Below are 18,354 nucleotides of genomic sequence, written 5' to 3'. Positions count from 1 at the left end.
CAATCTTACATGTTTCATTTGCATTTATTCTAATGGTTATCTATCTATCTATCTACTTTTGAGGCCAGGTCTCACTTTGTAGCTCTGGCTGGTCTAGAACTCATAAGAGGTTCATCTGCCTCGGCCTCCTGAGTGCTGGGATTAAAAGTATGTATCATTATGCCTGGGATTTATTTTATTTTATTTTTTTGTATTCAGAATTTTCTATACATATGAGCATGGCATATATAATAGATTTTTAAACTTTTAAAAAATTTTTATGTGTTTGGTTGTTTTGTCTGCAAGTGTTTGTGCACCACTTTTGTTAATGGTTCCCTTGGAGGCCAGAAGAAGATATCAGATCCTCTGGAGCTGCAGTTGCTGGTGGTTGTGAGCCACTGTGTGGGTACTGAGAATTGAACCCAGGTCCTTTTGAAGAGTAAACAGGGATCCTTTAGGACCGAACTCAGGGCCTTACGCTTGGTAGGCAAGTGCTCTATCATTGAGCTAAATCCCCAACCTGTAAACAGTATTCTTAACCACTGACACAGCTCCTATGTCATTTTGTCAAAAGATTTATTTATGTGTATTTTATGTTTATGGGTGTTTTGTCTGCATGTAGCCTATATACCACTTGTGTGCCTAGTGTAGAAGAGCTCATCAGATCCCTGGATCTCAGTATGGATGATTGAGAGCAGCTTTATATGTGGGTGGTGTTTGTTTTGTTTTTTGAGACAAGGGTTCTCTTTTCTTGATTATGTCCAATTCAAAGTTAGTTCTCCCTTGGCTTCAGAAAGGGTAGTTGAGGCAGTGTTTTCCTTTTTTGTTGTAAACTGAAGACATTTGTATAGTTATAAAAGTATAGAGTAAAAGAATACCATTTGTATATACACACACACACACACACACACACACACACGTTTGGTTTTTCGAGACAGGATTTTTCTATGTAGCCTTGCCTGTCCTGGACTTTGTAGACCAGGCTGGCCTCAAACTCATAGAGATCTGCCTGCCTCTGCCTCCCTGAGTGCTGGGATTACAGGCATTCACCTATATTTTTAATATTTTATGTGTAAGAGTGTTTTGTCTGTATATATGTAAGTGGAACTGGAGTTATGGACAATTACAAGCTACCATGTGGATACTCTTCCCTTGGAAGAGCAGCCAGTGCTCTTAACCTCTGACTCATCTCTCTAGCCCCCATTTTTAATTTTTTAATTAACAAATGATTTATTAGTTTGTTTTGCAGTGTCCAATATCGAGGTATATGGGTATATTGCTGATTTAGGTTCTCATGTCATGTTTTAGATCTTGGTAATGTTCTGACCTCTTCAAATGCCAAAGCTGTTAATGGTAAAGCTGAGAGCAGCGATAGTGGAGCTGAATCTGAGGAAGAAGAGGCCCATGAAGAATTAAAAGGAGCGGAACAGAGTGGTAGTAATGGTAAGTTTTGGCTAACCAGTTAATACAGTTAATAATATTGTACCTGGTAAGATAAAAGGACATGAAAACCTTTGGGCTGATTTTTTTTTAAATTGTATATGATTAATATATGTGGTAGCATTTGGGGTAATGACTGTGTATCCAGGTTTTCAGTGGATCAGAATGATCTACTATGGAACATACAGGAGCTAGCCTTAACTGGTAATTGCTAAGTATTAATTGAGGGCAGACAAGAGTAGGCTGCTTTTCCAAATGTAGTGCATAAAATGATGTATATAATTTAAAAAAGGGTATTTACTTTACTATGTGTATGGTGTTTTGCCTACATGTGTGTTTGTGTGCTAAGTGCATGCAGTGACCTCAGAGGCTAGAAAGGGCATCAGAATATTTGGAAATAGAATTACAGATGATTATAAGATGCCATGTGGTTGTAGGGGATAGAGCCCAGGCCCTCTTAACTGCTGAGCCATTTTTCCATCCCTGTATTTATACTTTATTTTTAATTTTAAGTGTTTTGGAAACAATACCTCAGTTATCCTAGGCTTGCCTTGGATATGCTCTTTATCTAAGGATGACCTTGAACTTCTTATCCTCCTGCCTCCAACCTCTCTGCTGGACTACAGGTGACTGCTGCCATGCTCAGTTTATGCATTGTTGGCATTTAAGACCAGGGCTTCATCAACGTTGTGTATAAACACACACACACACACACACACACACACACTTCTTAACAAATTTATTTATTTACTGTGTGTGTGTGTGTCTGGGTGTGCTCATGCATGCATAGGTATCCGTTTCTTTGTGTGCCATAATGTACATATGGACATCAGAAGGACAGCTTTTGAAGATCAGATCTTTCCTTCCATCATGTGGAACCTGGTGATTGAACTCAGATCATTAAACTTTATAGCTAGTGCCTTTACTTGTCAAGTTACGTATCTCTAGCTCAAGAGAGTGTTTGAAGCCAGGTGTGATGTAACCATATTGGCAGGAGGCTGAGGCATCAGTATTGCTGTGAATTTGAGGCCAGTCTGAGTTACAAAGTGAATAATCGGTCATTTAAGGCTACATAATGAGCCACTTTCTCATAAACATTAAAAGTAGGATTTTTCATGGTGGTGGACACTTTTAATTTTAATATTTGGAAGGCAGAGGCAGGCTAGTGAGTAGGGTGAGACCCCATCTTAACAGAACACCTATACCCAAAACAAGGAAACAAACAAGCAAGCAAATACAAAGCCAAAGAAAAGAGCAAGATGATATTATTTTAAATATATTTTTTTTCATTTTTAGATTTATTTTATTTTTGTGTGAGTCTGTGTGAGCATATTGCCTGCAGAGCCAGCATAGGGTACCAGGTGCTCTGGAGCAGGAGTTCTAGGCAGCTGTGAGTCTGACATGGGTGCTGGACCATCTCTGCAGCTACCCATTTCTCCTATCCAGATAAGAAGCCTTTCAAAAAGATTATGGTAGTTTGGGAATTGACTAGTGACTTTAAACTTTTTATTTTTTTAGATAGGCTCCTTTCTATGTAGCCTTGGCTGGCCTGGAACTCTTTATGTAGATCATGCTGGCTTCAAACTCACAGAGATCCACTGCTTCTGCCACTTGAGTCCTGGGATTAAAGGTTAAATCACCATGCCTGGCTATGTATGTATCCCTTGTTTTTCTTTTTGTTTGTTTGTTTATTTTTTTCATTCAAGATGAGAAAATGATGAAGAAATCAACAGATAAGAATTTGGAAATCATTGTTACCAATGGCTATAAGGATAGCTTTGCTCAGGATATACACAATGAAGGTCGTACTGATTCTTCCCAGAGTGCCAGAAGCACTGAAGAAGCAAAGCTTGTAGATCAGAGCTTGCAGCAGACTGGAAACACTATAGTCTGTGTTCAACAAGGTATTGTCCTCAGGGTCTCCTCTGTCCATCGTGTTTCCTACAGCTAAAATACTCTTTTAAGAATTCTAGGATGCTTAGGATTACTTTGAAACACAGTGAATTAGAGCCAAGACATTTTCTTATATTTGTTTCTTTTTTATTTTGTTCATAGTGTGTGGTTGTATGTGTACCATCTATGTCTGTGGAGGTCAGAGGGACAACTCAGTGGAGTTGGCTCACTTTTCACCCTCTGTGGGTTCTGGGGATTGAACTCGGGTTGTCAGGCTTGGCTGCCAGCACCCCAACTCTCTGAGTGTGGTGTTTTATCAAAACTCAGCTTTGTAGACCAGGCAGCCTAGAACTTCTTGGTTGTTATCCTGTGTTACCTCCTGAGCTAGCTGAAATCTGTTTAGTTAAGTAGATACAAAGTTTTGGTAGTTTAATTAAAAAGAAAAAAAAGCATGACTTGGAGCCAGGTTTAGTGGAACACCAGTAATTTCAGCACTTCAGAAGCTGAGGCAGGAGCTTTGGGGACTTGTGACCAACCTGGGATGCATAGTAAATACTTTGACTTGGTAAGACAGATAACTTTCCCAGAATGAGGTGTACTGTAGGACTGATGAGTTATGAAAAATAGAATAAAAATGTTTTCCTGTCTTAGAATATAGTTATACTGTCTGGACATTTGTTCATATATAGATACAAATGAAGATCACAGTGAAGATGCTTCAGGAATTCATCATTTGACAAGTGATTCAGATAGTGAAGTATACTGTGATTCTATGGAACAGTTTGGACAAGAAGAGGTAAAGATTACATTTTCCAATTGACACACTGAACATGGTATGACATTCATGTATGAAAATGCCATGATGAAACCTGCCACTTTGTATGTTAACAAAAACTAACAAGAGGCAAAAGGCAAAAAGAAAAAAAAAATGCAATGAATTCCTCCTGTTAGTAGTAGCTAATAAGCTTGTTCATTGCTTTGGGAACACACCTACTGTAGGGCAAAGTGCTTGCTGTGAGAGCCTGAAGATTGCAGAAGCCCAGAACCCATGGAAAGCTCAGTGCTTCTATAGTGAGATGAGGGTGGTGACGGGGCCCCCGGAAGACCACAGCTAGGCTGCACAGAAGGCAGCTAGGCTGCTGTGTGTTGTGATGAGTGACGAAAGACCCTGTTCAGTGGGAAACAAGACAGACATAAGAGGTTGTGGTCCTTTACCCATTGCATGTATGCTGTAGCACTCTCACTGTTAACATCCATGAATACATCAGAGTACATACACATCACACACACACACACACCTTTCTCATACACACGTACAGGATTTTAAAAAATACCTTGGAAATGCTTAAACATTTATAGTTTGTGTGTGTGTGTGTGTGTGTGTGTGTGTGTGTGCAAAATAAAGTGAATAATAACTAATAACGCTGGGGAGATGGACCAGTGGGTAAGAGCACTTGCTGCACAAGTGGAAGAGAGTTGAGTTTGAATTCTCAACATTCATGTCAAGAGCTATGTGTGGAGGCCAGCGTGGTGGTGCACAACTTAAATCCCAGCCCTCAGGAAGCAGAGGCAGGCAGATTTCTGTGAGTTCAGTGCAGCCAGGCTGTTGGGTAAGACCCTGTCTCAGTGGAAAAGAAAACAAAACAAAATGCCAGTAGTGGCTCTATTTGCCAGTACTGTGGGAACAGAGAGAGGATGGTCGCTGGGGTTCTCTGCTGTTGGCTCCAGGTTCAGTGAGAGATACTGTCAAGGGAATAACATGGAGCTGGACAGTGATAGAGTAGGCTACCAGATACCTTTTGGCCTCTGCATGTGTATGCATGGGAGTACATGCCTGCACTGGTACACGGGTATATCAAACATACACTGTCACACACACACCTAAAAAGAAAAAAATATACCACATAAGTAATTTTATGAGACTACTACAATAGTAGAATCAGAATACAAATTATTATATTAGAATACAACATTAGAATTAGAGTACTAATATAAATAGTAGAATACTATTACAATAATATAGATTTCAATTATAATTAATCATGTATATTTTATAAATATTTTGTGGCAGATAGAATGGTGGTGCAGAGGGTAAATTGTTTATGCTTTTGTCAAACATAAATTAGTTTTTCATATTGACTACACTTCAGTCAGTTAAAACTTTTATTTCAAGGGCTGGAGAGCTGGTTCAGCAGCTAAGAGTGTGTACTCTTTAAGAATGCTCTTGCCTGGATGCCGCCATGCTTTCCACCATGATGATAATGGACTAAGCCTTTGAAGCTGTAAGCCAGTCCCAATTAAATGTTTTCCTTTATAAGAAGACAAAACAAAATAAAACAAAAAGAATGCTCCTGCACAGGACCCAAGTTCAGTGCTTAGTATCCATGACAAGACAGCTCACAATTGACTGTGAATCCAGCCCTAGGGGATCTGGTGCCCTCTTCTGGCCTTCAAGGGCATTACTCTCATTTGCAAAAACCTCTACACAAACTCATATACATGATGTACACATACATACATAACTTTAAAAAAAAATAAAGCCATTAAAACAAAACAAAACAAAAAAAACTACTTTTGGTCAAAATAATCTTCAGATTTCAGTTAAGATTCAGTATTGGAAGAACAAATTAAGGCATAATTCTGTGGCTGGGTGTGGTGGCCTACACCATTAATTCCAGCAGTTGGGAAGCAGAGGCAGTCATATCCATGAGTTTGAGGCCAGCCTGGTTTACATAGAAAGTTCCAGGCCAACCAAGGCTACATAGTAAGACCCTCCCCCCCCCCAAAAAAAAAAAAACAAACTGCAACAACAACAGGAAAGTTGGTGATTAGGACCTTTTTAACCCCCTTCAAGACTAAAGTTGTACTATGTAGCCCTGGCTAGCTTACAACTCCATGGGTACTTATGGCTGACATTGATAGAGATCCAACTGCCTGTGCCTCCCTCATGTGCGATGTCACCTTTTCCTCTTGGATTTAATCTTCAGGAGTACAGTTTTGGTTATTGCTTCTCAGATTCTGGCCATTACTTACTGATAATATTAAAGTAATATACTCAGCATTTTCTCTCTCTTGAACCCTGCCTTCTTTGCCTAGTACTATGCTGGCTAGTTTTATATCAACTTGACAGAAGCTAGAGTAATTTGGGAAAAGGGACGCTCAGTTGAGAAAATGTTCCCACCAGAATATCGTGTAGGGTCTTTTCTTGATTAATATTGAAGTACCTGGACTCAGATTACTGTGGTAGAGCCACCACAGGGCCAATTCCCTGCACGGTCTAAGAAAGCAGGCTGAGCAAGCCAGTAAGCAGTACTCCTTCATGGGTTCCTGCCTCTAGGTTCCTGCCCTAAATTCTCTCAGTGATTGCTTATGAGCTGTGTGGTAAAATAAACCCCATGGTGTTTTTAGCATATAATAGAAATCCTACCTGAGACACCCATGGCGTCAGGTTTTGCTTACGTGTATTTGAACCATTATCTTTTTATGTTCTTCTACAGCCTTCTCCTGTATTTATCTTAGTGTATCACAAAATTGTCTAGTCCTCAGAGCTCCTTTTTTGCTTTCCATGTTCTTTTTTTGTTAAGACCAGCACTATTCTGTTGGAAGTTCTCAAATCATCTTCCATCCGACTATGTTGATAGTCATTCTGTCATTATAAAGTCTTTGATTTGGCCTATAGTCATTTGTTCTTTTTTGCTTATGCACCAGGGGCTGATTATGTAGCTCTGGTTGTTCTGGAGCTCATTATACAGACAAGGCTGTCCTCTAACTCACAGATATCTGCTTGTTTCTGCTTCTGGGTTCTGGGACTAAAGGTGTGAGCAACCATAGCCCTTATTCATTTGCTCTCAGTCCAAGCCTTTCCTGACCACACCTCTACTCAGCTCCAGTAAGGGCGAGGCACTGATTTGATTGACCTGCGAAGCATCTGCTGTATGTTGTTTCTAATGAAGCTTAGCAGATAATGGAATCTCTTCGACTCCTTACTAAGGTTGTAAGCAAGGATCTTCTTTCTTTGAAAATCATGCCTATCTCACTTATTTCCTGTATATGGGAAGCCACATACAAGCTGAAGAATTTTTTAAAGAAAGGAATATTTTCAGCAGGATCATTAAAGGACCCTTTCAGAAAAACTTTTGGTGTAATTATTTATATCTGTAACTTTGAACTGTTATTTTAAATCTGTAGTCTTTAGACAGCTCTACATCAAACAGTGGACACTTTCAGTGTTACCTAGGTGGTGACCCCAGTCAGCACTTGGACAATCCTGGTTTTTGTGAAGATGTTCACATATCTCCTGGAAATGGCAGCATTGGAAAAATGCAGATGGTAGCAGTTGAGGGAAAAGGTGAAGTAAAGCGTGGAGGAGAAGATGGCAGAAGTAACAGTGGAGCACCACACCGTGAGAAGAGAGGTGGAGAAACTGAGGACTTCTCTAATGTCAGAAGAGGGAGAGGTATGTATTCCTTGTTTACTGATTCATTGTGATTGCTAAGACAGTCTCATTATCTAGCTCTGTCTATACTGGGACTTGTGAACTTTCTGCCTCTGGCTGCCAAGTGTTGGTGTGACAGTGCCCAGTTTTGTTTTCTAAAAGAACGTGTGTGTGTGTGTGTGTGTGTGTGTATGCATGCGTGCATGCATGTCTGTATGTGTGTGTATATTCTACATGCAATGGCATGCATGTGGAAATCAGGGGACAACTTGTATTGAGTTAGTTTTCTCCAACGTGTGGCTCCCGTCAATCAAGCCCAGGTTGTGAGCTTTGGCAAAGCTCCTTGCCTGTTGAGACACCTTGGCAGCCCATTATGTAGTATTTCTAAAGAACTGCATTTATGCTTGATAAGTTTTTCCTTGTGAGCAATTGCTGACTGTGATGCCACTTTCATTCTCTGTATAAATCAGTCTGAATTCTTTATCTTCTTCTTACTTTGGCTCATTTAAAGGCGACAAGTCAAGTAGTAAGAGTGAAGGAACATTGAACACTAAAAATTGACAATAGTGATGTGGGCTGGCAAAATGGTCTCCATAGGTTTCCAGGCTTGCTGCCTGGATAGGAGATATAAATGACTTCTAATAGTTGTCCTCTGACGTCTAATGCATGCCTTGGCATAGGCATGCCCTCTGACACACTTCATACAAAATAAATAAATAAATAAACAAACAAATAAATAAATAAATGTAAGTTTAATAATAAGAGAATAGTGCCCCTTCCCTCTCTTACTCTCTTCTCTCCTCCTCTCTTTCTTTCTCTCTCTCTCTCTCTTACTCTCTCCCCTCTCTTACTCTCTTCTTCTCCTTTCTCTCTCTCTCTTTCTCTCTTTCTCTCTGCAACCCCTTCCCCTAATAAACCTCCCACGTGGAACCGAAAAAAAAAAATAAGAGAATAGTGATGATCAGGGAGTAGATTAGAATATCAATGTGAAAAAGTAAATATATTTGTTATTATTCATGGTAATAAATGAAGATACTGTTGAAAGAAAAGAATGTGTATTTGCGTGAGAGAGAGGGGGGAGGGAAGGAGAGAGAGAGGGAACATGAATGTATAGAATTGTAGTGTAGAACAAGAGGTACAGCTCATTCATAGCTTGAATTCAGTTCCCGCCATTGATCAAGAAAGGAAAGAGAAAATAAAAGGATTGAGAAATAACCATTTGAACAAAGTGTGGATACTTTTCAATTTTTATAGGGTTATGTCCCAATATATCCCTTATGAATTGTGTATATTATAAGCCAAATATGCACATAGCCTAACCATCTTCACTATACTGAGAACACTTACGTCAGCCTGCTCTTGGGCAAAATCATCACCACAAAGCCTGTTCATCAAGATATTGTACATCAGGAGCTGAGAGGGGTTGGTGCTGAAGACTATTGTTACTCTTGCAAAGGACGCGGGTTCAGTCCCATATCAGAGGGCTCACAACTGCCTATATCTACCATTCTGGAAATTGAACACCTTTTCTGGCTCTATAGGCATCTGTATGCATGTGGTGCACAACATTCTCTCTGTCTCTGTTTCTCTCTGTCTCTGTTTCTCTCTGTATCCCCCCCACAAAGACAAATCTTAAAAAAGATACTGTACTTCAGGAGAAAGCCACCTTATTGTATAGGTATACTTTTGTACTGTTGAAGGATTGCAGATAGAGTCTGTGCATTCAGGAGAAACTTTCACACATGAGTGAATAGAAGTAGAGAGGAAATAAGGGACTGGATTGGGTGTTTTATTTTTATTTTTTATTTTTTTGGATTGGGTATTTTAATACTCAGTTCATTGAGTTTACATAGGTCTAGCTCTTTCTTTGCATTATGAACAGAACTGTAACTGGGGTTTGCTTTCACGCTTGATCTTCTGCGTATACCTCTGAGCAAGAAGATGAGAAAGGCAAGAAGGGGGGAAAAACCCCTTTGGCTTCTGTTATGAGGACATGTCTGTAACATTCTATTTCTGTAAGATTACACAGTAATAAAAACTGTTCACGGTGTGCTGATGTAGTTCAGTGGTACAGTGCTTGTTTTGTGCGTGTGAGGACATAAGCTTAAACCCCAGCAACACAACACAACACACACACACACACACACAGACATACAGTCATACAGTGAGAGAGAGAGAGAGACAGAGACAGAGAGAGAATACATAGAAAGGAAAAACAGAAATACCACAAAAATAACTCTTAACTAACCTTCTGAAAAATAAGTTGGCAGTATTAAGAACCTTGACAAATTTGGAATGTTTGGGTCCAATAGTTATGATATTAGAATCTGAACTAAAGGAGGTGTGATGGTTAATATTGGCTGTTAACCTGATATGATTTATAGTTACCTAGGAGACAACCTGTTGGGTAAGCTTATGAGGGATGCCTAGATTAGATTAATTGATCTAAGAAGACATTCCTAATCTGGGATTCTAGACTCAATAAAAGGAAGAATTGAGCTGAGCACTGGTATTCATTGCACCCTGCGTCCTAACTTCAGATCCATTGTGTCTAATAGCCCATGTTTCTGTTGCTAAGCCATTCTTGCCGTGATGGACTTTTCCTGACTGGAAGCCAAAATAAAACTTTTCTTTCTATCTTCTTTCCTTCCTTTTCTTCCTTTCTTCTTTCTTTCCCTCCCTCCCTCTCTTCCTCCCTCTCTTCCTCCCTCTCTTCCTCCCTCTCTTCCTCCCTCTCTTCCTCCCTCTCTTCCTCCCTCTCTTCCTCCCTCCCTCCCTCCCTCCCCCCTCCCTCCCCCCCTCCCTCCCCCCTCCCTCCCCCCCCCCCTCCCTCCCATCCTTCCTTCCTGACAGGGTTTCTCTGTGTAGTCCTGGCTGTTCTAGATTTGCTCTGTAAACAAGGCTGGCCTTGAACTCACAGAGATCTGCTTGCCTCTGCCTCCAAAGTGCTGAGACATGCCTATACCACTGCCTGGCTAAAATTTTTTGTCCTTAAGTTGCTTTGGTCAGGTACTTTGTTAGGCAACCAGGAAAATAACTAACATACAAGACAACAAAAGTTAAGAGATGGTAGTATATACAAAGACATTCATTGCAACATTTGTATTAGCAAAAATTAGGTTTTGAAACCAAACCCAAGTCTTCTGCAGGAATAACAAGTGCTCTTAACTACTGAGTTATCTCTCCAGTCACAGTAAAGAGTTTTTTAACATGTACTCTGAACATCTATCTTCCTTATGAGTTGTATAAATATAGTCACATATATTAGTAAATTATGTACACTGTTCCCCTAATAGAGAAAAGAAGTTTCTGTGTTGATTTCTTTAATCTTAATGGTTGTATGTGTTTCCTGATTGCTTTTACTTTACTTTGTACATTTACATATCAAAGAATTAACAAGGGAAATGAATAATACACTAACTCTTCTTGAAAAAGAAACCTTTATTTGTAGCTAACTTATTTTACTCTCTTAAATTAGGGCATAGAATGCCACATTTGAGTGAAGGAACCAAGGGTCGGCAAGTAGGAAGTGGAGGAGATGGAGAGCGATGGGGCCATGACCGAGGATCCAGAGGCAGCCTCAATGAGCAGATTGCTCTCGTGCTCATCAGACTGCAAGAGGACATGCAGAATGTGCTTCAGAGACTTCATAAATTGGAAACATTAACTGCTTCGCAGGTAAGTTGCTGAGTTTATTCTATTGTTGTCTTTTGTTTTTCGATTCTATAAAGCAGTGTAGAATTTGTATTGATGATACTTGCATGAAAACTTTTTTATATTTTAGATTTGCATAAATACACATTTTCACAAGTTGACACAAATTATAATAATTCTTGTTAACGATCAAATCACCTAGTTTTGAGGCTATTGTTTAAGGAAAGACTACCCTCAAAGATGAGTGCCATTTACATTAATAGAAAATTTTTAGAGCGTGAATTTGAGCAGTACAGAGGGGTAGGGATATAATTAAATGGCTCAGCATTCACAAGGCCCTGGGTTCAGTTTGCACAATGAAGAGAATAAAAAATTAGTACATTGAAGTTAGGGACTGGATACTTGGTATTAGAAGAAAAATTTCTACTAAACACTAAGTTTAAAGAACTAATAAAGAAATCTTTACTTACATCTAATAGTTATTATTAAAGAGTCATTCTTAGGTACTCATAGTGACACATGCCTTTGATCATAGCACTGGGGAGGCAGCCTGGTCTGCATAGAGAGTTCCAGGACAGCCATTGCTACATAGAGAGGCTCTATCTCAAAAATAACAGCAACAACAAAAACCAAAGAAACAAAACTACAACAATAAGTTTTTGTGTAGTAAACATTTTCTATTTGTATTGTGTTGGCTAGAGGTATGATATTAAATTGTTAATTATTTAGGGTAAGTTAGTTTTAGTATCAAAAATTTAAAACCAGAGATCAGTGTAGACTGATAGTTTGATCTTCACTAGTTTTTGGCCCTGTGAGAATCAAAGATGTTAAACTCTTGAGATTCCTGAAAATGTGAAAAAGTGGGTCTCTGATTCTTGTGCCTTCTCTTTTTCTCCTGTTTTTCTTGTCCAACTTCAATATGATAGTTTTTGGCTTGTCTTACTATATTTTATTTTGATATATTTTATTATTATCTCTTGATAGCCTGTTCTTTTTTAATGTGGCAGAAAGGGAGTGAATCTGGATAGGAGGGGAGGTGGGAAGGACCTGGGAGGAATAGAGAGAGGGGAAATTGTAATAAGGATGTATTATGTTAGAAAATAATTTATTTTCAATAAAAGGGGAAAAAATGAACCCTTGAAAATGAAGTACAACAGAGACTGAGGGTATAACTTGGTATTAAAATGTTTTCCCAGCATGTTGAAGGCCATGACTCCAAATCCTAGCACCACAAAAAATAAAAAGAAAAGACCCTATCTCTAGTCACTTATAAAAGCCCAAGAAGAACCCAGACATCCTAGTTTGCTGGATTTTCTTTTACACAAATTGCTATCCTTTAATGAATAAACTGAACTTAGTGTACCTGGAAGAATGGAAAGTGCTCTTAACCACTGAACCATCTCTCTAGCCCCCAACATTTTTCTTTTCTTTTTTTTTTGGGGGGTGGGGTAGTGGTTTCAAAACAGGGGCTCCTTGTGCAGCCTGGGCTTTCCTGGAACTACCTCTGTAGACCATGCTGGCCTTGAACATACAGAGATCCATTGCCTCTGACTCCCAAGTACTGGGATTTCCCATTGTGCCTTAAGCTATAGTCTAGGCTGTCCTCAAACTTGTGATCTTCCTGTGTCTGTCTGTTGCTTCAGCACCACATAGCCTTCTTTCTTTTGTAAAATAGCCTACTAGTCCAATTAATGCTGTCCATATGCATATGTTGTGAAGCCATCACTAAAACATGGACAGTGTTCTGTTTATCGCATCCTCAAAGAAAAATGACTCTCCCCAAGCAGCCATCATGTGCCCCTAGCTCCTCATCTGTGAAGTGGGGATTCATGAGCACCTTTCCCATTCATGCTAGAATTTTGGCTGGCTTGATCTTGTTCAGGCATGGAGCATGTCGGCCATTTTTGCTATGAGTTCATGAGTGCAAAGTTAAGTCTTTTCTAGAAGACAGTAGTTTATAGTATTCTTCCCCATTGTTTTTCATTCTTTAACGAATCACTTCTGAGATACTCCCTGTGTCTTAAGACTTATAAGGGTTGAAAATAGATATGCCATTGAGGGCTTAATTATTCTAAGTACTTTGAACAGTTATGAGTATCTTTATTAACTGTACCCCAGTGTAGAGAAGTTTGTCTAGCTAAGATTGGGAAGAGCAGTAATCTATGTATAAAACAAATATTTAGAAGTCATTTACATATGTCCAGTTAGCAAAACAACAGTACTATGTTCCTAAGTCTGTGACCTTGCTAGCCATGGGTTCTGACCAGGTTTATAGTATCAGATATAAGTTAGCCTCCTGTGTGACAGGCCTCAAATAAATTTAGAAAGTGGTTGGTTACCCAAAGCAGTTATGCCGCTATTGCACCAGAGGTTACATCTTGCCTGTCATGACAGTATTTTATATGTAGAGTCCAGTGTTAATGTCTTTTCTTCCCCAGTGGCACAGTGCACATTCTGACACTATGAAAACTAGCTAACAGGGAAGAAGTTTCCAGGTTAGTTTCAGCTTAATTTATCACTATCGTGCAACCAAAGTGTGTGCTGTCTCTATTTCTCTAACATTACAATAAATGGAGAAAGTGGAGTAATATGTTTTTAGTACATAATCTAAGTAAACTTGTCTTTGAAATGAGCTAAATTGAAATCTCAATTTTCTAAATTAGCTGAGAAGTTTTTGCTTAATTTACATCATAGCTCTTAATGATATGGAATATAGTTCATTTCTTATATTACATGTTGTGGGTTCCCAAAGAGAGTATGAATGTTGTTTATAGTCATTTGATTAATAATAAGGCTGCAGTTCTCAAACATGTTTACAAGTTGATGGAAACTAGATTAAGCAAAGTTAAAGGACTAATAAGGCTAAAAGAAGAATTTAGATTGAAAAGTACTATAAATATATGAAATTATGTATGCATATATATAATGACATTGTGGAAAGAGTAAATAAATAGTCTAAAAAACCATTTTGCCATAATCTCATGTAGTGCATGCTGACCTCAGTGTAGTTAAGGATGATATTAAACATTTGATCCTCCAGTCTTTATCTTCTGAGTTCAGGGATTATAGGTAATCCAGCTCTTGGTTTGTGTGGTTCTGGGGATTAAATAAAAATGATTTATGCATTCTTGGTAAGAACTCTACTAGTTGAATTATATTTCAAACATTGATTTGAGGTATCATTTTTATAATTTTATATAATTTGAACTATATAAACAATATAAGGTATTTGTATGCCTCACAGGTTTAGGGACCACCCATGCTGACCTCACAGCTCCCAAGTAACTGAATATGAACTTCTGATCCTTTCTTCCTCCATCTCCCTAATACTGAGATTGCAGATATGACACACACACACACACACACACTCATACACACACCACAAAACCCTCACACATTCACTCCCCCACGCCCCACTCACCCACACACCCACAATGTGATCAGTGTGGGCTTTAGTGTAATAAAAATTTAGGACAAAAAGAGAGAACAAGAGAACAAGTTACTTATTCTACTTTAAAAAATTGGAACTAGAAAAAAATGTTATGTGGAGCTATGGTTTTAATTTAGTTGGTGGAGTACTTGCCTAGCATGTAGGAAGCCCTACAATTTGATTACCAGTAGTGCATAAACCAGGTGAGTGTGTGTGTGTGTGTGTGTGTGTGTGTGTGTATGTGTGTGTGTATGTGTGTAGTGTTGTAGTGGGGGGGGGACAACACAGGATGGCGCATATCTGTAATCTTAGTATTGGGGGATGAGGCAGGGAGGATCAGAAGTTTACATTCAGTTACACTGGGAGTTGTAGGGAGCCTGGGCTAGACACCCTTTCTCAAAATAGAAACAAGTAAACCAAAAAGAACCACAATTAAACATTTTTTCATTGTGTCAAAGTTGTTACTTTTTGTTTGTATTTAAAGGCGAAATTATCATTGCAGACAAGTAATCAGCCCTCCTCACAGGTAAGAATTTCAAATAAATTATAAGACATTACGATTTATGAGATACTTAGGTCATTAAGTATGAAATCTACCCTTTAGAGCATTGGAGATAAAAAAATATATTTGGAGCTGTAGCCCCTTTGGTTGTTGCCTACTGTTTCCCTTCAGAGTGTTTTACTTTATTCTGTAATAAACTTTTTTTCCTACAATAAAAAAAATTGGATATGTTTATTTAAGTCTTAGAAGCCTGCTTACTGAGTATTGAATAATCTATCAGAGGAGAGATTTGTTACTAGTTTTAACTTTTTTTTTGAATTATATATTAAGAATGTCTTCAAGTTTCTCTCTGCAGTATTTAAGAGATAAATGACAAGCTTCTTTTATTTTCTCAGAGAGCATCTTGGTGGCCCTTTGAGATGTCTCCCGGTGCAGTAACTTTTGCTATCATATGGCCTTTTATTGCCCAGTGGTTGGTGCATTTATATTATCAGAGAAGGAGAAGGTAATACTTGAGTTTATAATTGAAATAGTATATAAACCCTTATAAGTTGTAGTACTGCTGGTAGGTAAGGAGATAGATCCATTTTATAGATTTATTGACCTTGTGAACATCTGTTGATCCGGAGACTAAAACTACGTTAGAAAAGATATCTATGGATTTCTAGGCACTTGTAAAACATGAATAATTTTTTCACTCAAATATGTGATGCATTTATACACTTTTAATTTATGTAACATGACATAACTATATGCTTCTTAAGTTTTATGACTACTGAAAACACCATGCTCTTAAAGGCTGTTTATCTAGAAACAGCTTTAACAGGATTTCAGAAGCTCAGAAGCATCAACCATCATCCTGATAACACCTGTCCCTTTAAAATCTGTTTGTATGTGTGCTCTTTGAAGGTACAGACTTAACTCACTTCTACAGTACTCAAATATTTTAGGTGAGTTTCAAACCCCTCTGTTAATTTTTTATTATTTTTATTTTATTTGAGGTATATTAGGTATAGAGTCCAGGGTCTCATACTAGACAATCATGCTACTGCTGAGCTGTACCTTCTAGCTTCCCAAATTTCTTTTCTTGTTTCTTTTGTGGAAAACCAACAGTTAGGGCTATGGAGATGGCTCAGTTACCCAGCAAGCAAACGGGACCTCAGTTTGACTTTCAGTCCCTGCAGAACAGAGCTGGTCATGGCTGCAAATGCTTGTAATGTCAGTGCTAAGGAGGCTAACACAGGCTGATAAGGACGGGGCCGGCCAGTGTGGCCTACTGGAGTTTTACTGCCTCCCTCTAAAACAGTGGTCTCAACCCTCTTATAATACTGTGATTCTTTAATATGGGTCCTCATGTTGTGGTGACTCCCCAAATAATGTTATTTTTGTTGCTACTTCATAATTGTACTTTTTCTGCTGTAATAAATCATAATGTAAATAGCTATATTTCCTAATGAAAATGGGTGACCTTATGAAAGGGTCGCAACCCAAAGGTTAAGAAGCCACTGCTTCCTTTCACAGCCTTAGACACCTGCACCTAAACACACATGAACACCTGCATCTACATACACATGAACACATGTACTCCCACACACATGCAGGCCCCCAGACATATGCACACATGTATACACATGTACCTACACACATGAACATGTGGGCCGCAAACACATGCACACACATACACCTGCACCAATACACACAAGCACATGCAGCATATACACATGCACTTACACACACATGAACACATGCTCATGTTTTGGCTCCCCAAAACATGCACACACATATATACCAGACGATCCTGGGTGGGAGGTGGAAGTTTGAAAGGAAATTAGTTTTTAGGCTTGAGGGGACTTGGGTATCTTAATCTGGCATTTTTTATTTTTATTTTATTGAAAATAGATTCTTTTTTTATACATTAGATCCTGATTATAGTTTTCCCTTCCTCTAATCCTCCCATTTCCTCTCAGCCTTCCCTCCCCTCCACTGTACAGAACTACTGTCTGATTGATTTTCTCAAAGAACCAACTTTTTGTTTCATTGGTTCTTTGTATTGTTCCCATTGTTTTCATTTTACTGATTGGAGCCCTCAGTTTGATTATTTATTACAGTCTAATCTTCTTAGATGTGATTACTTCCTTTTGTTCTAGAGCTTTCAGGTGTGCTACTAGGTTGCTTGTGTGAGATCTTTCCAGGGTTTGTTTTTTATGTAGGCTCTCAGTGCTGTAAATTTGCTTCTCAGCATCACTTCCGATTGTGTCCCATAAGTTTCTTATGTTGTGCCTTCGTTTTCATTGAATTCTATAAAGTCTTTAATTTCTTTCTTTGTTCTGTCTTGACCCATTTTTCAATGAGTAGAATTATTCAGTTTCCATGAGTTTGTAAGCTTTCTGTTGTTTCTATTTCTATTGTTGATATCCAGTTTTATCTGAGGTGGTCTGATAGAAAGCAGGGTGTTATTTCAGTTTTTTTGTATGTCTGAGTATGTGTCAATTTTGGAGGAAGATCTGTGAGGTGCTGAGAGGCGTATTCCTTTGTTTTTGGGTGCAGTTTTTTTTTTTTTTTCTTTTAAATATATGTGAGAAATGTGAATGCCCTTTTATTGGGAGCATACATGTGAAAAGCTGAAATGTCATCTTGGTATATATTTTCTTTGATTATATAGTGTACTTTCCCATTTTTTCTGATTAGTTTTTTATTGTATTTTTTGTTACTATTTTTTCTTTTTATTATTATTATTATTAATTACACTTTATTCATTTTGTATCCCCCCATAAGCCCCTCCCTCCTCCCCTCCTGGTCCCATCCTTCCTCCCCTTTCTGCATGCATGCCCCTCCCCAAGTCCACTGATAGGGGAGGTCTTCCTGTATTTTTTGTTATTAATTACAGTTTATTCACTTTGTATCTCTTCCTCCTCCCTTCCCAAACCCACCCTTCCTTCGTCTGCTCCACCCACACCCCTCCCTCAGTCTACTGATAGGGAGGTCCTCCTCCCCTTTCTTCTGATCCCAGTCTATCAGGTG

The 18,354-nt window shown here is 38.7% G+C and overlaps 1 protein-coding gene across 6 annotated transcripts in view; it reads left to right on the top strand.

Annotated features, from left to right (window-relative positions):
• Positions 1–18,354, top strand: part of Acbd5 (acyl-CoA binding domain containing 5) — a 44,027-nt gene that overhangs the window by 17,608 nt on the left and 8,065 nt on the right. For 3 of the 6 annotated variants that reach the window (XM_021654598.2, XM_021654595.2, XM_021654594.2), the window contains 7 exons: positions 1,288–1,422; positions 3,126–3,323; positions 4,002–4,108; positions 7,501–7,768; positions 11,226–11,425; positions 15,316–15,357; positions 15,729–15,838. In XM_021654598.2, coding sequence (XP_021510273.1) covers positions 1,288–1,422; positions 3,126–3,323; positions 4,002–4,108; positions 7,501–7,768; positions 11,226–11,425; positions 15,316–15,357; positions 15,729–15,838 — 1,060 coding nt within the window. Of the gene's footprint in view, positions 1–1,287; positions 1,423–3,125; positions 3,324–4,001; positions 4,109–7,500; positions 7,769–11,225; positions 11,426–15,315; positions 15,358–15,728; positions 15,843–18,354 lie in introns of those variants that run through there. The other 3 variants (XM_021654597.2, XM_021654596.2, XM_060387446.1) reach the window with 2 other exon arrangements.

This window comes from Meriones unguiculatus, chromosome 7 (genome assembly GCF_030254825.1).
Source record: "Meriones unguiculatus strain TT.TT164.6M chromosome 7, Bangor_MerUng_6.1, whole genome shotgun sequence".
Classification (NCBI taxonomy): Eukaryota; Metazoa; Chordata; class Mammalia; order Rodentia; family Muridae; genus Meriones; species Meriones unguiculatus.
The sequence above is the reverse complement of the archived record's forward strand: the minus strand, read 5'-3'. Positions and strand labels throughout refer to the sequence as shown.